This window comes from Hippocampus bargibanti, linkage group LG14 (assembly GCF_051943395.1).
Source record: "Hippocampus bargibanti isolate YZ-2025 linkage group LG14, ASM5194339v1, whole genome shotgun sequence".
Classification (NCBI taxonomy): domain Eukaryota; kingdom Metazoa; phylum Chordata; class Actinopteri; order Syngnathiformes; family Syngnathidae; genus Hippocampus; species Hippocampus bargibanti.
In genome coordinates this window covers 18,312,087-18,337,086 of record NC_142747.1, presented here as the reverse complement: position 1 = coordinate 18,337,086, position 25,000 = coordinate 18,312,087, and the positions used below count along the sequence as shown (strand labels likewise).

Here is a 25,000-nt window from a genome sequence, read left to right as displayed (position 1 = left end):
GGACTCCAAGCTCCATATAAGGAATTTATCAGCCTGTGGAAGCGGAGGTGGCCACTGGAGGTCGCTATTTTGTGCCTCTTTTCTGGTGATCCATTGTTGCCCCAATGTTGCCTCAAAATGGCATGGGATAAATTATTTAATCAATTGCAAACATGTATGCTTTCCTCTTCAGAACTATTTGAATCATATTCATAACTGGATGTGTAACAAGAAAGCATATTCTCCGAATCTGAAGCCATTGTTTGGATTCTCCAGCAATACAAGACGTCTTGGCGTGACGTCACAAACTGGGGGCGGGACTTTCTGAAAATGCCCAATTCGCAGCTCAATTTTTTGCAGATTTTGGACACTTTAAGTCATTTTTATTGGTGTTTTGCATTTGAATAAAAATATCATACTGCGTGTTTTGGGTATTTTAGATGCTATCAAACGTTTTTTCTGATGTCAGTTAAAAAAAAAAAAAATTGTGTCGGTTGTCCTTTAATTTTCTTCGAAAGATCACCCTGCGCCTCATACGCAGGTGCGCCTTATATGTGAAGTAATATTGAGGCGCAATAGGTCTCGCAACTACTGTCAGCAGCCATCGACACTATTTGCCCATGTTGAAGAAGTAGTTCGTAACCCTTGGCCTTATAATGTGGTGTGCCTTATATTTGGAAAACTTTTACATATTTATAAATTATATTTGGAGAATTTTTTTCATTCATTGCAGGTGTGCCTTATAGTCCGGTGCGCCTTAAATCTGTATAGCTACCTAGCTAGACATCTATTTGTTATCCATTTTCTATCTATTAGCTGGCTACCTGGCTTGCAATATATTTGCTATCTATTAGTTAGCTACCTAGCTGGCTATCTATTTGCTATCCATTTGCTCTCTATTGGCTATCTGTCTAGCGAGCTAGCTACGTAGCTGGCTATTTATTAGCTGGATGGCTATCTAGCTAGTTAGTTAACTGTCTAGCTCGCTATCTATTAGCTCTCTTTCTTGTTTCTGTTTATAATTGTGTTTTATTTATTGCATTCTATTTGTGATTGTATTTTATTTATTATAGTTCCTATGCTTGTCTGTGACTGTGAAGTGTCCTTGAGAGCTTTGAAAGGCGCTTAAAATGTTATGTATTATTATTATGTGGTCTTTACTGCACTGAGCTAAATGTTGACATTATTAAGATAACGCGCTGCGTCTTTATCATACACTCACGCACTGCTCACCTAGGAACCAAACGCCGACAGCCAAACCTCCCAAGATTCCAACGGCACACAATCCTGCCAGCAGCCTCAGCAGCCTGTGAGCTACAGTGACAAATTGATACATTTTGGCTGCCATCGATATACACCCAGGCACAAATTACAAAGCGCTCTCTCGAGCATTGTGCTCTTTCACTCTTGGAAACACCATGTTCACCTCCTTAACACGATAAGTGATTTAGATACACATGTTAAATTGTTACATTTTATGCACTATAAGGCGCACCTAAATGAAAATATTATTTTTTTTTAAGGTAACCATGCGCCGCATAATCCGGTGCGCCTTATGTATGGAAAAGGGTTTTAAATATTTAATTGGATTGGATTGGATTGGATTGGATATGCCTTTATTAGTCTCACAGTGGAGAAATTTACATTTCACAGCAGCAAAGTGATGAAAGGAATGAAAGTAGAAAAACGAAATACATGAGCTGCTGGAAAGGCAGCCACTCTCGCGGCGCCGTCTTGAAGTCAAAAGAACAAAAAAAACTAAATAACAAATAATATGACAGCAATATGATAATTCATTGAAGTTGCGCCTTGTATTCAAGAAAATACGGTAATTAAGCAATATTAGTATTTATATTTTGCTGCCATTAGCGAATATTATATTCTTGCATTAGAACATCTGCACAGTCTAAGAACCGCAATCAAAAACTGGATCAACTTTCAAGTGAAGATACCGCTCAATTTTGATTGACGTAAATCTGCAGTCTTTATTTGGCAATGTTTGAAGTGCTCTGACAACTCAGTCAAAGCAAAAAACAGGCTTTTCAGTGGATGAATATCATAACCAGCACAATGTTATATTCACTTCTTCATCAGTTTCTTCATCAGTTAACTAACATCAGTTAACGTTTATACAAAGGCTGAACGGTTGTGCGTCTTTACGAATTGAAAGTACCAGCTCGGTTAAAGGACAACCGACGCCCCCGGACAAGTTGTGTCCATAATTTGTAAAACCACTTCAAATGACTTCGACTGAGCGTATTTTACAAAGATTCCACGGCATATAGCTATATTTTACGTTTTAAGACTTGCGCTGAATATTCAGGAAGTATTGTTTTCAAGTTAATGACGATGCCTGACGTGACGTCACGTTTGTAACGCCCCTGACCGAGAACGTGACACACATTGCATTTTGGGTACTTTGTTTGGTCTGAAAACTTTGTGTTGATCCGTGTTTGATGGCGAAATTAGAAGGAAAACACATAAATAATGTGAATCATTGTGTGTTGCACCAAGACTAATATTTGATACTAGTTGACACAAATTCCCAGCAGACAAATCAGCCCATTTCCAACAGAGCTTGGGCGCCATCTTGTGCATTTTCTGTGACGCTACATTGGAGTCCTGATGGTTCGAATTGATACGGGAGGACTTCTTTAATCGATTGCGAACATTTTTCCTTTCCTCTTCAGAACTATTTGAATCATATTCATAACTGGATGAGTAACAAGAAAGCATCTTGTCCCAATCTGAAGCCATTGTTTTGATTCTGGAGCAAGGCAGTGTGTGACCAATAGTGATGTCACGAACAAGGAAGCGGAACCTTCTGAAACTCGGCATCTCTGAGGTCATTTTGAAGTAGTTTTGGGACACTTTAACTCATTTTTATTGGTGTTTTGCATTTGACTAAAAATATCAGCCTGCGTGTTTTGGGTATTTTAGATGCTATAAAACGTTTTTCTGATGTCAGTTAGGAAACAAAAAAATGGTGTCGGTTGTCCTTTAAGTATTTAGCTGTTGGAGGTTGTTCAATGATGTTAAGGCGATAACTTACAGTGCGTCGCGTTCTGAAGCCTTTCCAAGCAATTCCACTCTCCCCTGCTTTGTTCGACAACTCCTGTCTTCTCGGTGGGATATGGATGATTGACGGTTACCGGGTTCTCAATGACTGATAATGTGTCTCCATCAGCACCCTGTCAGAATAATATTAGGCACATCACATAGCATCTACGCTTTGACCAACATTAAATAGTTCCTCTTACAAATAATCTTAAACAGCATTCACGTTGCGGTGTTTTCTTTGCACCACTGCTTCTCCATTTTTCTTGACAGTTCCACAATAAGGCTCCTGGAATACAATCAAGCTAGCTATCGGGAAGTAATTCTCCACCATTGTCCCCTCCCATGTGAAAATAGCACGAAAGTTCCGCTAAATATTTTTTTCAGGCCTCTGGAATACGCATGTCCGGTTTAGCTTTTGAGAATTAATACATTCAATTGAGATGTGACAAAGCGATGTTCCGTGTGTATAAATGTACCAGAGAGTCTCTTACCATTTTGTTTGCAAGCTCATCTGCGGACTGCAGCCGAGAGACAGGCGACTGTCAGCACCGGTGTCCGGTACTCGACCATTTAAGAGAATGCAACTGTGGATTTTCCCAGCACAAAGAGAAAATTAGGTCAGCAGAGGTGCAGTGAATGAGGCTGTTGTTTGTTCAATCGAAGGGGTGGGTCGCGAGGCCTCCGAGACCAAACTGAAACCTGGTCTTTGTCAGGTGCTGCATGGGTTGCCAAGACGACACGTCCTGCCGGGTAACATGTTTTAGCTTTGCCGTGAGGAGTATTTACCCAAAACTTGCAATGATCTGATAGTTAGCAGGTAATGAGCAAAGGTCACGGGTGAAGATTCTTAAGAAGCTCTCTTCCCACGTTGTTTGAGATCCAAAGCTACCATCTCTCAGCACCAAAATGAAGTATGCTCCTCCATATGGTTCGAGACAGATGAGCCTTTCTTTTCCCTCTTTTTGAAAAAGCATCCAACCTTGGTCTGTTTCATATGAAATCTGAGTGTTTCCAAAGTTGATCATCATTAGAATAATTAGCAGATGACTTGCAGATGAAATAGAATAATTAGCAGATGAGTTGCAGAAGACGTTGGCACTTGAGATGTAAGATCAAAGTTTGTCTTTGCTTTTCTGAAGAGTCCTCAGTGTTTCATGGGTACGAAATAAAGGAATGACTGATTTGAGCGTTATTCTCCTGCCGTATTTGTGGTTAGCCGCGACTTCTAGTCAGCCAATATGAATACCAGAAGGAACGATCCGTCGGTCAGTTGAATGTAGAGGAACAGAAAGAGCCAATTTAGGAAGAGGAGTGTTTCAGGGCAATGGCTGCAAAGCTGCCACCTTGATTGCCTGTTATGAGAGAAGACCAGAAGGGGGAGGTTGGGTGACAAAACAACGTCATTGTAGAGATCGGTGTAGGTATGGTCGGTAATAAGATGGTTTTACAACAAAAGTATTCTAGTAGCTAAAGACTCTGCCTTCCATTCTGCCTTTGAACACTCAGAGAATCACAAGTAGGCCTAAATTCTGAAAACGCAGTGTTCCAGAAGGTTGACAAGGCCCAGCGAGTTCTTTTAGATACTATGGCGCTTCAACATTTTAGAGCTTTGGGACAAGGAAGAATTTTAGATTCTCCTCTATTGTTATTATTGTTATTGTTATTATGATGAGGCCATTTTGCTTCTTTCTGTCAAATAAAAATATAGAAATAACATCACAGTTGATTTGGTAACAATCAATCACCTGTTTTGTAAAGCTCAGGTGTGATTTGCCGCTACCCGAGCCGTGAGCAACTGTAATGTCACTTTCAGTTGAAAGAGGCAAAATGGCTGCCCCCTTGGATAAAAACCAGTGGATTTTGCTTCGTAACTCATCTCCCACAAAGCCTAAATATCAATCTGAATGAAGTGTTTGGAAATTCGGAGGCACATAGAACATATTACTGTCAAGAAAAAAATTGAGATTGGGAATTTGCAGAGAATTTAATGAGGCGAACGTAACACTATCTGGGTCAAGAAAGACCAGACATTTGGCCTTGTGATCTTGCCATCATGGGATTTACTTTCACAGATAAATCCTCCCAACAGCAGCCAGCACATCGTGTGTCAATGTGGGCTGAATCCATCCATTTATTTGTCTACCTCATTCAGGCTTCAACAGAGAGGAGACTGGCTGGGACCCAGTTTGGAGTCACATCTATCCCCGTTTAGACCCAAGTATTTTCCCTGCTCAGCATGCAAAGATCTGCTGCGCTCTCATCTCAAACCATAACTGTTGGTGCCTTTTTCCCCATCCAAACTTTTGAACATCAGTCACAGTCTCTGGGTACCTGCTTGTAAATCCCCCATACCAGGTTCTGACACAACAGGAAATAGGAAAGCGGGGTTTCAATGGCTACTTGGATAACATATGCTTGCCTGCTGGTGTTCAAGTCCACTGAGAAGTTGCTGATTGTTCCGTTTGTTGTATTTCATGACGCCGTTGACCGTTACCCTTTCATTCGAGGTTACTGTTCAAGGTCGGTCTGATCACACATGCATACAGAAATGTGCAAGATCCCTTTCTGGTTGTCGGGTTTTATTTATTTACAGGTACAGTTATACCTTGGCTTACGGAACTTAATTGGTTCCCAAACAGAGTGTGTAAGGCGAAAAGTGTGTATCCCAAAAAATAATTTCCCACAGCAAACCATTAAAATGAGAATAATCCGTTCCCAGGTCCCCATACAATACATTTGTTACACAACAATGTGGTCTTTGCTTAGACGTAAGGTTTGGAGATGGGAGGCCACCGGCCGCCGCTTTACCAAAAAAGCTTAATAACACAGCTCTATGTGTTTAAAATGTCAAAGGATGCCCTAGAGCATGTGTCAAACTCGTTTTTTTTTTGCTGCGGGCTACATTCTACTTACGGTTTCCGTTATGAATTTGGGGAATGCATTTGAATGTTTAATCCCCTCCACATATTATACATATAGAGCGCACAACCAATCAAATTTGAAGTCAAAAATAATGCCTGTTATTGTGGTTTACATGGGACAATTTGAAATTTTGGCTCAAACTTTAACAAGCATTATGGAATTTCACGAGCTTGATTTGCTTTCAGGGGCCGAATAAAATAATGTGGCAGGCCAGATTTGGCCCCAGGGCCTTGACTTGGACACAGTGCCCTACCGTCATGTCAAGAAGTATAGGCATCTTGAAACAGGCTTATTTTGATCCGCAATGTGGATGTTTTATAATTTAGTGAGTGTACATTGACTACAAAAATACTGTAGGGCTTAAATTGGCAGATTAGTCGAAGTGCATTTTAGGTTATTCTCTGCAGTGTCATGATGCGTCAACACCTGCGTGTGTAGAGACAATAAGGGTGTGGATGGGCAGAATTGTAGTTCATTCTTTGAGTAGACTGCCATCCTGTGGTAATTTCGAGGATGCAGTGAGTGACCTTGCAGGGAAAGCAGAAAAGATGGATAAAGTGACTGTTTGGTGATTTTTTTTTTTAAACACTGCTGACCTTAGTGATAAAATCTCACCGCAGACTGGTTTTAGCTGTACCTTAGTGAGGAAATTGGCATTCTGCGCATATAACGATGCCATTACAGCGCCGTGGTGACATGTGGAAGCGTGAGACACACAGCTCAATAACAAGCTGCTTTGTTTGTATTGAACGTGGCAGGTTGCATAATTTGCTGTCATGTATGATTTTGTATGGGTCTAATGATGGCTGAAGTCGGTCAGAGGGGGCCCACTCTCACACCAGATGGCGGGTATTGTGTATGTGTGTGTGTATTATTTATTTACGTTTGTTTTATTGCCCACCACGTTCACTGTAATGAAACAGAGATTATGTTAGTGCGGATTCAATCTGGTCCTGCACCCGGTGCACGTCCTTGGACTGGTGATCAAGGTGATTTAAGTGACAAACGACAAGTTGTGTCCATAATTTGTAAAATCACTTCAAATGACTTCGACTGAGCGTATTTTACAAAGATTCCACCGCACATAGCTATATTTTACGTTTTAAGACACACAATGCATTTTGGGTACATTGTTTGGTTTGAAAACTTCGTGTTGGTCCGTGTTGATGGCGAAATTAGAAGGAAAACACATAAATAACATGATGGTGAATCGTTGTGTGTTGCACCAAGATTACTATTTGATACGAGTTGAGACAAATTCCCAGCAGACAAATCAGCCCATTTCCAACGGGGCTTGGACGCCATCTTGTGCATTTTCCAGGACGCTACATTGGAGTCCTGACGGCTCAATTGATATGGAAGTACTTCTTTCATCGATTGCAAACATTTATGCTTTCCTCTTCAGAACTATTTGAATCATATTCATAACTGGATGAGTAACAAGAAAGCATCTTCTCCGAATTTGAAGCCATTGTTTTGATTCTAGAGCAAGGCACGACGTATTGGCGTGACATCACGAACAAGGGGGCGGGACCTTCTGAAACTGAAACTTTCACTTTGAAGTCATTTTGGGAAACTTTAAATCATTTTTATTGGTGTTTTTCATTTGACTAAAAATATCAACCTGTGTGTTTTGGGTATTTTAGATGCTATAAAACATTTTTCTGATGTCAGTTAGGAAACAAAAAAAATGGTGTCTGTTGTCCTTTAAGTGACAGAGGAGATGAACTTCTCCATCAAAGCCCACAATTTTTCTTGACTTCACACTAGTTGTCGATACTTTTGACCTTTTTTTAAAATAAATAGGCAAGGCCCTTTCTGTGGGAATTCACTACCATCTAGTGGACTGCAAAAGGAAGTATCATTTCTTACTAACTGGTATCAAAATTACTGGTCCAGTAATATTGGATTTTATTTTAATAGTGTGACAAAAATAGACAAAGAAAGACTGCGAAACTAATAAAGGTAAATCCTATCCAATCCAAAAATGCATCAGTGATTTTAGATTATTTTTGAGTTCTGATCACAGTCACTTATAGCTAGCTGCCTATTCTATTGCTCTGACATTTTTTCTCACAATGCTGCTGTCTAGTATGTGCTAAGGTCAATATTTGCATTAAAAAATGCATCTTAAAATGTTACCCATTGACGAAATAGGCATAAAAAAGGATGGTGGTGACAGAAGCAAGGCTCTAAACACAGCAACTGAGGTTGTGTTGCTGTTTTGGAAGAAAGTGTATTTTTACAGCTTATTTTACAGCTTAACTTTATGAGAACACCAGTCGATGGAGAAGGTGACTGAAGGACAACACGGCACAGTCGTAAAAGTATTAGGCAAACGTGCGTGTGAGTGAAGAGAAACTAATAATCCGAAACTGCTGCTAGCACACATAATTAAGAGGTCTGACTGAGCTTTTTCCACTCTCACCGTGCTGCACATGGAGCTTTGGGAGTCCCGCAACACTAATTTTGAGCTCCTTTCACATCTGGATTAAGACGCAGACCAGCTGCGGCTCCGGCACAGTGCCATCAGGGGTCAGCGCAGAGCCTCGAGTGGCTATCTTTTTTTTGCACGTAGGCTAATTGACACACACACAAAAAAAAAAACACAGGGAAACTTTGTCACAGAAAAATGTTTGGATTGGATTAGCCGTTTTTTAATCTCTCAGTAAGAAATTGAATTTTCACAGCAGCAAAGTGATGAAAGGAAGAGGAAAGGAAAGGAAGAAGTAGGAAAGCAAAATACAGGCGGTTTTGTAAAGGCAGCCTCTTTCGCGGCGCTATACTGAAATGAAAACAACCCCCCAAAAAAACTAAATAACAAATAATGTGACACAACACAAAAGACACAGCCATTCAATCTTAAGCACTTTCTGCACCTTGCATGAAGCAGTTCTAGAGGAAAGAGGAGATGGTGGTCAAATGTGCATGTCTGCTACAAGCTAAATGTTGAAAGCAAACACGAAGCTGTAGCATCCATTGACGAAGAGACTGTCCCACGTAAATCCGCTTCAATTCCAATCCGCGGCAGTTCCACACACGCTTCTTCTCGTCAACATTTCTGCTGAACAATTCGATCATGACTAACGCTGTGAACGTTTCAATGTTAAAGCTGAAGTAATGGACTAAGATTGCGTACCCACTTTGTTGATCCAAACACATACGGTGAAATGTCACCTGACCAGCAATATGATACTATTGCAATTACAGTAAAGTCTCGTTATATCGATATCGGATATATCGATAGTCCCGGTTATATCGATACTATTTCTATGCACGCACGGAGAAAATTACATGCAAACAGGGTCGGATATATCGATAGTCCCGGTTATATCGATATTTTTTCGGACTCCCTTGAATATCGATATAACAAGACTTTACTGTATTTTAAAGTGAAATAATAACAATCCATTTCATTTCTAAGCGCCTTTCAAAACTCTCAAGGTCATTTCACAGTCACAGGTTAAGTTTTTCTGCGGGTGAGCAGCGGCAGCCACATGCGCCAGCGTTCATTCAACCCGGAAGTCACTCAGATAGATAGAAAGCCAGCTGGCTCATAGATAGCTACCTAGATACCTAGTTGTGTTTAGTTCATTCTGTCTCCTTATTATCTGTTACAAATTAGCTAGATAGCTATTTAGCTAATAGATAGATAGCTACAAAAGCTGTATGTCTTTTGTGCTGTGTCACATTAGTAGAGGCAATATTTGGGACACTTAATTGCACGTAGAGCGTACAAAAAAAACAGTGACGTACTTCCTGTAGTACAGATTAAAAGTTGTGTTGTGTGGAACTACTTTTATTTTAGAGCATTTGCCAACGCGGATGTGTTTTTGTAACTCGGAACCAAGAAACGTCCGAGTTGTTGTTGTTCTTTCTTCTTTTGCGCCTGCCAACATGGAAGTGTAAGTCCTCTTACTTGATCGAGCAGATTTCATCCGTGGATTTTGGCCATTTTCCTTCTGAATTGTGGCCACATTTTGTTTATTTGTGAGCGTCTATGTTGAAGAATATGTTGCTTCGCTTGAAATGTAGGCTTTGGCCAGATGTCAGTCATATTAGTCCTCTGACACTGTTGTTGGACTGATCAACAAATGCAAACATCATTGTTACAGTTTATCATCCAACATCCTTTCAGACATTTGAGTATATTTGGCGATCAAAAAGAGCAAAGAGATGGGAATGCATAGAATAATAAATTGTTTTAATTCTTTTTTTTTTTTTGACCATGCCATCGAACACTGACGCGTACAGAGTTGTGCCTGAATCCACACCGAGAAAACACTTTCACACACACGGGTGTTAAAAAGCTGCAATGAGGAGGGATTTTTTTTTTTATACTGCACACATGGCAAGAAGAACAACCCTGATTGGACACCAGCTCGAACTTTGACCTGGCCCTGAGGTAGACAGACATTGACATATCTAAACGCTGCGAATCACAGCCTTCTAAGACACAAAATAAAAAAAAAAGACATCTGCATTATCACAATAGACAAAGATTAAAAAAAAAATCAAACAAAAGTGCTGTATTTCTTTTGGTCCACTTACTAAACAGGTTATAGTGCATGTTTTTGTATAGAATAGATACAGTGAATGTATGTCATGGCATAAAGTTGCCAGGATGTGCTGTATATTTCGATACTCCCCACAGTTAACGTTCACTCTTGGCGGGAACGCAATTTAAGCATTTTTTTTTTTTTTTTACATCGCCCTTGCTGGCAACTTGCATCAGAGCGCGAGTGTCACAATCACAGTATGTTGCTTCCAGTTGCAATGTTACCGAAACGTGGATCTCAGCTCGAATTTCGGGAATGAGAAACAACAACCAAAAAAAAAAAAAAACACCATCAGCACAGATCCACGTACTCAAGCATGTCAACGCTCTACTTAGAAAAAGAGGCACAAAGGGAGAGGAGGGGATTTTTTTTCTCGTATTTTTTTCTCCCCATCGGAGATGTATAAAAATCACAAGTTGCTTCTCAAATGATACCAAATGTAAACAAGACAGCAAATTTACTGTGAATCAAAAAAATACAACATGTATTAACTCTTCACGCCCGTGTTAGGCTCACACAGGGAACAACAAAGCAGGACGGGCCTGTACATGACATACACCACAACGAACACGAATCGCCACTTGTCTGGATTTTCTTGAAAAAGAACAACAAAAAAGACGTTTGCTCTTAACATTCTATTTTTGTCAGTTCTGTGATTAACATATCTAATTATAGATGGTGATTTAAAAAAAAAACAGACGCATCAAAGACATGTTTTTTTTTTCCTGCACCGTTTCACTATTTAAAACTGTGACGTTAATCAATCGGAAATCAAACCCCACAGACGGATTAACACTGTTTGCCAACAAACTGAGAGAAAATGGTGGACGAGTAGTTTGCTCCACCTGAAACTGGTGGTGATAATCTGCACATTTTTGGTAACAAACAACACATAAATAGCAAAAAAACAATTACCGTACACTGAATAAAATAGAAGTCTGCTACCTCTGAACCCGTGACGCCATCCGCCACAAGAAGAGACCATCAAAATGATCATGAGGCCAAGAACCTGGCATCCATTCAAGTAAAACACGCAAAGGAACTAAAGAATTAAAAAAAAAAATGAAACAGCCACAAGGAAAAACACAGTCACAAAAGCGTGTGGAGAATGTCGCGGACAAACAAATACTGTTTTTTTTCCTCCAAAGATTTGAACAGCAGAATTAAAGGACAACCGACACCATGTTTTTGTTTCCTTACTGACATCAGAAAAACATTTTATACTATCTAAAATACCCAAAACACGCAGGCTGATATTTTTAGTCAAATGCAAAATACCAATAAAAATGACTTGAAGTGTCTCAAAACCACTTCAAAATGACCTCGGATATGCAGAGTTTCAGAAGGTCCCGCCCCCTTGTTCGTGACGTCACGCCATGACGTCTTGCCTTGCTCTAGAATCAAAATAATGGCTTCAGATTCGGAGAAGATGCTTTCTTGTTACTCATCCAGTTATGAATATGATTCAAATGGTTCTGAAGAGGAAAGCATAAATGTTTGCAATCAATTAAAGAAGTCCTTCTGTATCATTTTGAGGTGTCTGGACTCCAATGTAGCTCCCAGAAAATGCAGATGGCGCCCAAGCTCAGTTGGAAATGGGCTGATTGGTCTGCTGGGAATTTGTGTCAACTAGTATCAAATAGTAGTCTTCACGATTCACCAGCAAGTTATTTATGTGTTGTCCTTCTAATTTCGCCATTAACACGGATCAACACGATGTTTTCAGACCAAACAAAGTACCCAAAATGCATTGTGTGTCACTTTCTCGGTCAAGGGCGTTCCAGACGTGACGTGACGTCAGGAATCGTCACCAACTCGAAAACAAGACTTCCTAATATTCAGTGCGAGTCTTAAAACGTAAAATATAGCTATATGCGGTGGAATCTTTGTAAAATATGCTCAGTAGAAGTCATTTGAAGTCATTTTACAAATTATGGACACAACTTGTCGGGAGGCGTCGGTTGTCCTTTAATGGAACGACTCAGACAGGTCAACAAACCAAGACATGTTTACTCTCAGATTGAGTGACAGTCAATAATGGAAGGCCAAAGAGAAAATGGGGTTAACTTTTGAGTACGTCACTTTTTACGAAATGCTGCTGACACTGGGAACTTTTTTAATTCCGAAATAAAAATGAGTGAAAGGTTACATTTTGATTTCATTGAAACTTTATTTTTTCTTGAATTTGAGGTTGCTCCTTACTTATTGAGGTTCCGATATGCTGTGAATTTTAAAACAGAGCGACAAGAAAAACCTTCACTGTGGCAAATTTGGAGTTACTGTATTTTCAAATAGGTTTTTTGTTATTTCAGCAAAGGAATTAGACTTCTTATTTTTTGGTTTTCTTGATTCATAATGCCAATATTTTCACTTTAACTATAGCATTTATTTGCATCCCTTCACTGCTAATAATGGGCATCTGTAACGGCCCAGGAAAAAGAAATATGCCAGTCTGTCACTTCTGTACACTGGACCGTTTCAACAAAGTAATGATCAGTCGCAGCTTTATCGGGAGCAAAAATGGCAGCACAGTTTTTTGACCAGCAGACCCATAACACCAATAACAAAAAATCTCATTGACTGAGTCCTTAGACGTCATCGCTTTTGCTGTGACTCAAAATCTTGAAAAATGTCTTTGGAAAGAAACTTAACCCGCCATTTTTTACGTGATGGTTCTTGTGTAAACTCATCCGCCATTTTTTTTTAATGGAATTCTGTGAGGTATACTTGAGGAAATGGAATACTCGCATAAATACTCTGGTTCTTAACTGAACCGGGTTGGCCTACTGTTGTTGGCTGCTTGATATAGTCCACTTTCTGTATCTTTGAAGTTTTTCAGTTTTATCATATTTTTATTTTTGAGCTTGTGTTTTCGAGACTTTCGAAGACTTTCATCATGAAATGGCACCATTTTCATAATTGACTTTATCGTTTCTGTGACCACTCCTTGGATGACAACTTTCTACTTTGCATTTTTAGATTTGACCTGGTAAGAGTCAGTACTATGAACTCAGTTATTTTTTTTTAACCATAATTGTGCATCTGTGACCCCCACCCCCCCCCCCCCCCCCCCCCCCCCCCGCCCAAGTCCAAGACCTGCTCAGACGTAACAAACATACAGATAAGTCTTTTCTATCCTCCAGTCTGCCGGCACTTCCTCCGGTTTGTGGCCTTTCATGTGTTTCTGCATGGCAGCCAGGCTCGGGCAGAAGTCCTGGCAGATGGTGCACTGGTACGGAGACGCGCCGTTGTGCGTGCGCAGGTGCTTGATCATTGCAGAGTAGTCTCTGGAACGTTGGTGACACAGCTTGCACTCGAATGGCTTCTCACCTGGAACGAGACGATTTAGTTGGCATTCAGTTTTGACAGTGAGCCAGGTGAACACTATGTTGTTCAAGTGTGTATTGGGAATGGGACAATGTTAACATGAAGAGTAAAATTTAGAGTTTCTGCCAACAGGCAGTCAGGAGACTCAACTCCCTCCCAGCCCTGCCCCCCATCCCTTCCCACTGCCACACTCACCGAACTCTGAGTACACGCTACACGCTGTACTATCATCCTGAACTCTATTTTTTTCTGCAAGACCTCACTTCAAACTTTTTTTGGTTTGTTTTTGCATTACTACGCTACGTCACTTTACATACGACACTACGTCACTTTACATACAACACTTCGTCACTTTACATACGACATTACCTCACTTTACATACGACACTACCTCACTTTACATTCAGAAATTACATGTATTGTCTGTTGTCAATTGTCTGTCTTTTTTTAGCCACATTATAAGTGCCTTGCACGCTGGGTCTGAGAGGACATTAATTTCATCAATGCTGTGTGTCATGCATATTAGCATATTTGACAATAAAGCTGTCTTTGACTTTGAAAATCCAAATGATTTTTTATTTACAGTTTTTACACAGAAAATGGCATCCATCAGTCATAGTCTCACCCTGCAAAAAATGTGTGTCATATTGGCCACCCCTTTTCCAAACCAGCTAACCACTGTGTACTGTATTTTTCAATGTATAAGGCGCACCAAAGTATAAGGCGCACCCCCAAATAATAGTGTATTTCCAACCTTTTCCATTGATAAGGTGTACCGGACTATACAGCGCACCTTCAATGAACAAAAAAAAAATCCAAATATGAAATATAAATGTATAAAAGTTTTCCAAATACAGTAAAGTCTCGTTATATCGATATCACGATAGTCACATACTGCACGCACTGAAAAATTACATGCAAACAGGGTCGCTACCCGGTTATATCGATAGAGTATCGATGACACTTTACTGTATAAGGCACACCACATTGTAAGGCGCTACAGTAGAGTCTGAGGCTGAGGGTACGCATAACTTCTTCTACAACGGGAAATGGAGTCGGTAGCTACGAGACCTGTTGTGACTCCATATTACTTAAATGACAACCGACGCCTCCGGACAAGTTGCGTCCATAATTTGTAAAATCACTTCAAATGACTTCTACTGAGTGTATTTTACAAAGATTCGTCACGTCACGGAGGGAACGCCCCTGATGGAGAAAGCGACACACAATGCATTTTGGGTACTTTGTTTTGTCTGAAAACTTCGTGTTGATGGCGAAATTAGAAGGAAAACACATAAATCCTGAGGCTGCTAAAGAAGCATGGCCTGCCACAGGAGGTGCTGCAACATTTCTACACGGCTGTCATCGAATCCATCCTGTGTTCTTCCATCACCGTGTGTTTCGGGGCCGCCACAAAAATGGACAAAATCCGACTTCAACGGACAGTTAGGACGGCGGAAAAAATCATTGGCACCGCCCTACCCACTCTCGAGGACTTGCACACTGCAAGAATCCAAACTAGGGCGCGGAAAATCCTACTGGACCCTCCGCACCCTGCCCACCACCTTTTCCAGCTACTCCCCTCAGGCAGGCGCTACCGATCCATGCGCACCAAATCCAGCAGACATTTAAACAGCTTCTTCCCCCAAGCCATTAACTCTTTGAACTCTTTCAACAGTAGCCAAAATGGAACTGTATAGTGCCACTTAGCAGTTTTTTTTTTGACAACGATACTAGTGCAGCGTGTTCTACCGGAAACAAATTCCTTGTGTGTTCTACATACTTGGCAATAAAGATGATTCTGATTCTGATTCTGATTCTAAATAACGCGATGGTGAATCGTTGTGTGTTGCAACCACTTTAACTCATTTTTATTGGTGTTTTGCATTTGACTAAAAATATCAGCTTGCGTTTTTGGGTATTTTTGATGCTATAAAACGCTTTTCTAATGTCAGTTAGGAAACAAAAAAAAATTGTGTTGGTTGTCCTTTAAGTGAAGACATCCACACTAATCATCTGTCCAAGTCAAGCACCGGTGCAAGTTTGTTGTTCATGGTATCTGGATGAATTAGACCCATGGGGTGCGAGTGCAACTGAGTGGTGCTAACATCGCTAACAGAAGCATCCTTCCTTTTGGCTCTCACCTGTGTGCACGCGGTAGTGCGTCTCGAGCTGGTGTTTGAGGCTGAAACGCTTCCCACAGCTGTTGCATTCGTAAGGTTTCTCTCCCGTGTGGATGCGTTTGTGGCCCCTCAGGGTGCCATCGTCTCGGAAGCAGCTCCCACAGAATTCGCACTCGAATGGGTGATCGCCTGGAAACACAAAAACGGTCCGTGCACACACACACACACACACACACACACACACACACACACACACACACACACACACACACACACACACACACACACACACACACACACACACACACACACACACTCATGTCGTGTCAACACAACGGCTTTATGCACTGACGCGTCACATGATCTCGTGAGGCGATTTTTATCCTTGGCACGACAACGCCGGCTTGCATACGGGAGCCGTGTCCGAATAGACACGTTCTCGTTGCACGTTGCTAATGTTGTGATGCGAGGACACGCGTCTCGGCGGTCCGCTAATGGCTAATAAAAGCCCTCCAGGTTGTGTGCTGCTCTCGCCTCTGTACTGTAGTTAATCTGTTTCTCTCCTCGGCTGATGCCTTGACTCATCTCCAATGACCTATGTGCCTCATTATCTCAGTGACCACAGCAACAACCAAAGCCCAGAATACACGGCCCTCCTCATTACAGGCCAATTCCCCACCAATAACACCCCCCCCCCCCCTTCTTCCCCTAACCTACCCCACACTGACATTTACAAAATGTTACTTCCAAGCAGAGTGGCATACAAACAAGATGCGCTGTCACGGGCAAAACTCCCCTCACTTCTGTCTCTTTGCATCAATTATGTATTTCTCCCGTCTAGACATCAAGTCGTCCTGACAGCTGAGAGTGTTATTTAAGGTAAAAGAAGAAAGGGGGACATCTGGGCAAATATCGGCGCGTTTCTCGCGGCGCTAAAACTCACCCTGGCTTGAACACACAACACAAGTCATTTCCATTTGCTCTTCCTTCAATATTTTTTTTCGGGTTCCCTCTCTATCGCCTTGCGTGAACCACACGAGAACTGACAGCCGTGAATTTGCACAAGCCCCCGACGGCTGTCTAAGAACCCAAAAATATAAACAGGATGAAATGGGCCAAAATAAGCACCGGTGGTAACGGTACCGTGCTGTCACAGCAGAGGTGAGTCATCTGGTGTAGAAGCAGGCCAAAAAATAATGCGTGTTAATCCATTAATGGAAGAAATTCAACCATAGACGAAGAATAAGTGCGGCTTTGCCTGTGTTTCATAATCCACTTTTGACTAGACGGCGATACATTTTGTCTCAAAAAAAGTATTTTTGATGGTCTTCTGCCCTAACCATATGTTGGATATGAGAGCATGGTGTGTAGACAGTGAGCTTAACAATCTTCCAATAAAAACACAAAGATGAGAATCCACTGTTCAGTAATTTTATGGAAGTCTTTCTTGTAAAACTGCAGACAAACAGAAAAACAATACTTTGTACAGCATCCAATTATACGTATAAAATTACATTAATGTAACAGGGCTATTCTCTAGCCCATTCAACAATTCTATGGTATTTGAAATGCTTAACTGATGAAATATTAATGTAGGCTTATAAATAGGATGGACGTGGATGTGATCACACCTCTCCACTGTTATATTTCAAAATGGCTACTCCATAACTTTTTGAGTGGTTTTTAACTATTTCCACCACTAAGGGCACTGTGCTGCATTGTAATGCAATTACTTGGGGCAGAATAGATGGCGAGGTTTTTAGGCTTGGGACTTTAATGTCGGTGGTAACATTTGAAGTCATGGACCTCAAACAAGTCTAACAGAATTAACCATTCAAATCTTTTTCATGATAACCACTTCCTGTTTTTTTTTTTTGAATCTTTTTTAGTGATGTGAAACGCACAAAAAATTAACGTATTTTCCGGTGTATAAGACGTACCCAAAAGCCTTGATTTTATTCCAAAGAAGACCCTGCGCTTTATACGCCGGTGCACCTTATACTGTATGTGAAGTAATATTGAGTCGCAACAGGTCTCGCAGCTGCAACTATTTCGGCCATGTTGCCTAGTATTTTCGAAGTAACCTGAACGGAACGATTTGCATCGACTAGCCGGCTAGCTTCGTCATTTTGCTCAATTCGTCAAACAACTCAAATAATGGCGGAAACACTGGAAAATGCGCTAATACAGTAAAGTCTCGTTATATCGATATCGGATATATCGATAGTCCCGGTTATTTCGATACTATTTCGATGCACGCACGGAGAAAATTACATGCAAACAGGGTCGGATATATCGATAGTCCCGGTTATATCGATATTTTTTCGGACTCCCTTGAATATCGATATAACGAGACTTTACTGTATAATCCGATTTTCTAATTTAAATGGGTTTCATTACATTCCGAGTATGTCCGGACCGGAAACCTCAATTACTCGCATCTTTAACAATACAGTAAAGTCTCGTTATATCGATATCGGATATATCGATAGTCCCTGTTATATCGATACTATTTCTATGCACGCACGGAGAAAATTACATGCAAACAGGGTCGGATATAGTCCCGGTTATATCGATATTTTTTCGGACTCCCTTGAATATCGATATAACGAGACTTTACTGTATTTTCAAAAGCCACATCATTTTTCAGAGTCATAGAGCCAATTATGTTAGCCTTTGCATGTCTTGGTGAGGTGGGTTACAACCGCACAGCATCTCTCCGAGAACTCTATCTTGATATTTTGGCGATGGGTATTCGCAACACCGATCAAGCTTTAGGGTGACACTGAGCAGCATTAAAGGAACAAAGGAAGGAGGTGTCTGTTCTTACCCGAGTGTGAACGCAAGTGTCTTTTGAGGGTGGTGTGACTGGGAAACGGGCGCTCGCAGTGGCTGCAGATATAGCTGTGCATGCCCGCGTGGACCTCCATGTGCTGCTGCAGGGCCTTCTGGGTCTGGAAGCGCTTTGCACACAGCAGACAGAACACCGCCATGTCAGTCCCTGGAGAAGGCACAAAAGGAAGAGACGGAGGCGGGCGGTTATTTCAGTACGGCGCGCAGACGTGGGGCCTTAAGTGGGGAAACTGGGTCACTTCAACTTTGTGTGCGTCCTCGGAGGGAAAAGCTTCTTTCAAAGAGCAAGTGTCTCTACCTAAACCAACTTCCCTAAAAGCCCACAGGCGCTTTAAGTTGCAAGTATTTTATACGTTCTATTTTCAACCATGAAAGACATTGTTTTCCTGAAGAATTTCCCACTCAACGCAGCGCATGCCAATCACACAATCAATGGCTCCTTCCTGGTATGTTAGATGTGTAATTATTCTCTTCTTTCTCCATCAAGAGTCAGACTGCAAAGTCCTCTGTGCTGAAAGAACGGCTGATAGTGGCTCCGCCCTAAATGATGCCTTACGCCGTGCGCCCTGTGCAGAATGTTAAGTAGTGATATCAAGCCATTAAAGGCAGGACTGCAGGAAAAAAAAAACCACAATCCAGTTTAATCCTGTGTGTGACCTGGCATCTCTTTGGGGCTGCTTTCCTGTTGCGCCGAGTGTGGCGAGGAATACAGATGGAGGCGGCACGGGCAAGCTCACTTATGTTAAAAAGGCTATGAGACGTGCATCCTTTAGGCTGTCGTACAGTGTGACACTTGATCGACGAGCTCCTGGACGCCATTACTCCAAATCCACTGTGTAAATTTACACTGACCCCAAATCACAGACAAGATGGCTAATCTGCTACATTCTAGACAAAAAAAATGTGTCTTTCCACACAGTCGAAAGAGATGAGATGATGAAGGGGGGTCCTTATTTGTCTTGTCTGCTCAGGTTTCAGATCGTCTCCCGGTGCTTGCAAAGCCCATCGACTGCGATTCAATCAGACATCTCCAGTCGAGGATCATTAGTAAACACGGGACTGTGCCAACACTTCATTGGAATTCAAGTGGGGTTGCTGTGTCACATTTAAAATGCAGTCTGATGAGGTCCACTAAATCAAATCATTTGTTACTGTTATTGAAGTGCCTTGAGGCAACTGGCAATTAAATTGGAATTAACGCAGGGGGGGAAAGGGATGCAGGGCGCTCATACTAAAGAGGGGAAGAATGTCAGACGCTCGCTGGCTTTTGGGTTCAGTCAAGTTAACGGACAAAGAAACAAATAGAGCCGCAAAAACATTCGCCTGTGTATACTTTTCTTAATCTGGCGTAAACTCATGTTTTTGCACAAATAGACGCGTGGATGTAAAGAAGACGGATGACTCCCTCGCGTGTGTTTTTCTTGATTTGAACTGCCCCGTAAAACAAAAAAACACTACTCCAAGCGGATGATCTGTAATCATTAACAGCAAAAGGACGGGATGAAAAGCATTCCCTGGTCCTAACGCTCATCCGCTGGATTGAGCTGCACCTGTTAGAGGCTTTAGGGCTCCACAAAGAGCACATGCACAATAAGGTTCAGGGCACTCATTGACCCTAGCCCATTAGTCATAGGGTCCGCATGCACCCTCACCCACGGTCTTTATGCGGTCCATTGTCACCCACATATCACAAAATTTGGTTGACAACAGACTCTCAATGCCTCAAACACACACTTCGAACACCTCCGGCGTCCCCATGACGTTATCTGCTAAAAACCCTTTTAGCGTTTAACCGGCGCACTAACAAAGATAGGGTAGAAAACCATCTACATTGTCCTGGGGACATTTAAAGATTTGAGGTCTGTTTCTTTCTTCAGAATCAAAATCATCTTTATTGTCAAGTACAGTAAAGTCTCGTTATATCGATATCGGATATATCGATAGTCCCGGTTATATCGATACTATTTCTATGCACGCACGGAGAAAATTACATGCAAACAGGGTCGGATATATCGATAGTCCCGGTTATATCGATATTTTTTCGGACTCCCTTGAGTATCGATATAATGAGACTTTACTGTATTTACTTCTCCACAAACTTCAACTCGTCCAGAATTCTTCAGCCCGGATCATCACCAGAAAGAACCTCATCCTTTCACCACATCACCCCCGTCCTCCAAGAGCTCCACTGGCTCCCGGTCAAATATAGATCAACTTTAAAATTCTTCTTGATACATGTAAAGGACCACCGACGCCTCTGGACAAGTTGTGTCCATAATTTGTAAAATGACTTCAAATGACTTCTACTGAGTGTATTTTACAAAGATTCCACGGCATATAGTTATATTTTACGTTTAAAGACTCGCGCTGAATATTCCGGAAGTTTTGTTTTTGAGTTGATGACGATGGAACGCCCCTGACCAAGAAAGCGACACACAATGCATTTTGGGTACTTTGTTTGGTCTGAAAACTTCGTGTTGATGGCGAAATTAGAAGTAAAAAACATGAATAACGTGATGGTTAATCGTGTGTTGCACCAAAACTACTATTTGATACTAGTTGACACAAATTCCCAGCAGACAAATCAGCCCATTTCCAATGGAGCTTGGGCGCCATCTTGTGCATTTTCTGGTCGCTACATTGGATTCCAGAAACCTCTAAATGAGACGGAAAAACTTCTTTAATCGCTTGCAAACATTTATGACTTTCCTCTTCAGAAGTATTGGAATCATATTCATAACTGGATGAGTAACAAGAAAGCGTCTTCTCCGAATCTGAAGCCATTGTTTTGATTCTCGAGCAAGGCAAGACGTCCTGGCGTGACGTCATGAACAAGGGGGCGGGACCTTCTGAAACTGAAACTTTCTGCGGTCATTTTGAAGTCGCTGGGACACTTTAAGTCAATTTTATTGGTGTTTTGTTTTTGACTAAAATATCAGCCTGCGTGTTTTGGGTATTTTAGATGCTAGAAAACATTTTCCTGATGTCAGTTAGGAAACAAAAAAATGGTGTCGGCTGTCCTTTAAAGCTATCCATAACCTTGTCCCCCCTTACCTATCTGACCTTCAAATTTCTATTCCCTCTCGTTCCCTCAGATCTTCTTCCTTCCTCCACCTCTGTATGCCCACCCCCCCTGCCTGTCTCAGCAAGATGGGAGACAGGGCTTTCAGCTGCTCTGCCCCCAAACTTCGGAACTCACTTCCTCCCAACATTCGTAACATCGATTCTCTTCCCACTTTCAAATCCCATCTCAAAAACCACTTATTTGAAATCGCATTTTCTGTGTAGCTCTTTCTCCTGTTTCTATTTATAACTGTATTTTATTTATTGTATTCTATTTGTGATTGTATTTTATTTATTATAGTACCTATGCTTGTCTGTGACTGTAAAGTGTCCTTGAGAGCTTTGAAAATGGAAATGTATTATTATTATTATGTAGAACACACAAGAAAATTGACTTCGGTAGAACATGCTGCACTTAGTATCATCAAAAAATGGTGGCACTATACAGTTCTATTTGGGTTACTGTTTAGAGAGTTAATGGCTTGCGAGAAGAAGCTGTTCTTTGTCATTGCATTACCCAGCAGGGGGCGTGCTTTGTGTTTCGGTGTGTTACAGACTAGTCACCCCTGGGTCCAGTTGAGTAACACATAATCCACATATTTAAATACTTCAAAACCACTCCAATTATCATCCGCCCACATGTGAACACGAACATGTTTTTGGGCCATCTGCTCAGACAGTCTGACATTTTTGTGTGTGTGTAAAAAAAATTATGGGATGTGTCACATTTAAAATCTGGTGTCGGCAGCTTTGGGATTGTTCTACACGCAGTGAATAAAAATAACTAATGCAAATAACAAAGTCAGATTTCCTACTCAGACATTGTGGATTGCATGTGCATTTTGTCACATTGTTAAATTCCCCAAAAATATCAGGTATTTATTTATAGTTTTTTAATAAGCTCGTAAAAAGTGCATGGAATAAGCTTTAACTCATTCACAAATTTATTCGGGAATTGAAAATATGACGTAGAGTGCCATTCCCGAATTTGTTCAGGTTTTATATTTAATAATAATAATAATAATACATTTTATTCATAAGCGCATTTCAAAACTCTCAAGACCACTTAACAGTCGCAAGATAAGACTTTTTTTTCTGTGGGTGAGCAGGGGTAACCATTTTTTCATGCTTGTGTGCTGATAAAGCGCTGGCCAGACCTCCGGCAATGTTTTTTTTTCCTTTCCACAAGGGGGAAGCATTTCCCCTTTTTACATTTTAGTGCTTTGTTCCAGCTTCAGCTGTTGATAAAGCGCTATATAAACCAATAGGTATGTATTGCATTGTATTTTGGACAGCCACCCTAATTTCAAGCTCAGATAACTCCAGCCGATCTTATTGCATCTGATCCACTGGTGGAAAGGAGGTTTTCATCCTTTTTCATCTAGAACTGCTTCATGTAATAAAGTATTTGTCTTATACTCAAACATCATAGAGTCCATGGAGAAAGTTAAGATTGCACACCTGCCCATGTTTTTATTTTCCTGTTGTGTTTATTATTTTGCTTTGTGTTGACTATTGTGTGAAGCGCTTTGTTGCAGCTGCAGCTGTTGTAAAAGCGCTGTAGAAATTAGGATGTATTGTATTGTCCGTCTATATACACACTCACGTTAGCGGCGTGAATTCGTGTTACTTTCAGGTTTAGTGAACACCGCCGCGAATGGCTGCCGCTGCTCACCCGCAGCCTTTTTTTTTCCTGCTAAAACTCTAAGCTTTCTTACGCTGCATTCAATGTTTATGTCGTCCTAAAACCCAATATTCTTTGGGTCCTGGAATTCGAGTGATCAAATGATCAAAACCCTGGCACTCGAGTAGGCACATTTTTGCACATGTCTGGCAGTGAATGAGTTAATGTTGGTTGTGCACTCTCACCCTTAACCAGACAAAAGGCTCTGGATTTGGGTTTGGAGACTTAATGTGACCCCGCCTGGCCTTTAGCTGTCAATTGGGTCAATAGCCTAGAACCAGCGGTTCTCCTTTCGGGCCCGCGGTTAACTGACCATTGTGTCTTTAGGAATGATTTACTCGCAAGCTTATATGCGTCAAGAAAGCGCGCACGTTTAACCCCGCGCGTTACACTGCACAAAGAGGTTAATAATTTAGGATATGCCAAGGTGGGGATGCTATTTTGGCACATCCTCCGCTATGCTGACGTTAGGTCACGTGACTAAAACTGTCTGGTCTTGATGCATCTGCCTCTGAGAATCGGGAGTTCGCTCGGGCTCTCACGCTGCCTAAAAGAGACAAAACCACGTGTCCAGGCAACCAGATAGGATCACGCTCGGTCTTGGGGGGGGTGAAGTGTTGGAGATAATCCGTTCATTCACAAATAAGCGCAGCCTGTTTCTTTTCACACCGCTAACAAAAGTTTTCCCACTCCCAAGGGTCTTGAGAGTAAAACCCACCGCAAATGGAAAACAAAAATAGATTGTATTCATTTACTGCCCGGCCGTTATATTTCCTTATCTGCATTTCAGGTATAAGGTTTGTTTTTCATAAAAAAGATGGATTAAAACAAGGCAAAAATCATATTTTTCAAGCTTTAATTCGATCATGGGAGGATGATTTTGATAACGTAACTTCCAAAATGGAATTGTAGAACAACAAATTTAATTCCTAGAACTGATGCAAATAAAAAATGCTGATAGCATGACAGTAAATTGAACAAAGGATGTTATGTTACTTTTTATAATGGAACCCAGTTGACGGTTCACAATAATAATAATAATAATAATAATAATGATAATAATGGTAATAATAATGGTAATAATAATAATAATAATGATAATAATGGTAGTAATAATAATAATAATAATAATGATAATAATGGTAATGATAATGATAATAATAATGATAATAATAATGATAATAATAATAGTAGTAATAGTAATAGTTATAGTAATAGTAATAGTAGTAAAAGTAATAGTCATAGTAGTAAAAGTAATAGTAATAGTAGTAGTAGTAATAGTAGTAACAGTAGTAATAGTAATTGTAGTAATAGTAATAATAGTAATAGTAGTAGTAATAGTAATAGTAGTAGTAATAATGATAATCATGATAATAATAATACATTTCATTTATAAGCGCCTTTCAAAACTCTGTCATTTTACAGTCACA

The 25,000-nt window shown here is 40.9% G+C and overlaps 2 protein-coding genes across 4 annotated transcripts in view; both read right to left on the bottom strand.

The window, feature by feature from the left end:
- The window catches only part of tmprss5 (transmembrane serine protease 5), an 11,752-nt gene extending 8,111 nt beyond the window's left edge, over positions 1-3,641 (bottom strand). Inside the window, exons 1-3 of one of the 2 annotated variants that reach the window (XM_089013163.1) lie at positions 3,531-3,641; positions 3,032-3,170; positions 1,213-1,293 (exon numbers count right to left, since the gene is read on the bottom strand). In XM_089013163.1, the coding sequence (XP_088869289.1) occupies positions 1,213-1,293; positions 3,032-3,170; positions 3,531-3,533 (223 nt within the window). In that variant the 5' untranslated portion in view covers positions 3,534-3,641. The remainder of the gene's footprint in view (positions 1-1,212; positions 1,294-3,031; positions 3,171-3,530) is intronic. The other variant, XM_089013164.1, reaches the window with a different exon arrangement.
- A 9,963-nt stretch (positions 3,642-13,604) lies between these two features.
- Positions 13,605-25,000, bottom strand: part of zbtb16b (zinc finger and BTB domain containing 16b) — a 42,923-nt gene continuing 31,527 nt past the window's right edge. For both annotated transcript variants that reach the window (XM_089014250.1, XM_089014251.1), the window contains exons 5-7: positions 18,801-18,971; positions 15,992-16,159; positions 13,605-13,850 (exon numbers count right to left, since the gene is read on the bottom strand). In XM_089014250.1, the coding sequence (XP_088870376.1) occupies positions 13,621-13,850; positions 15,992-16,159; positions 18,801-18,971 (569 nt within the window). In that variant the 3' untranslated portion in view covers positions 13,605-13,620. The remainder of the gene's footprint in view (positions 13,851-15,991; positions 16,160-18,800; positions 18,972-25,000) is intronic.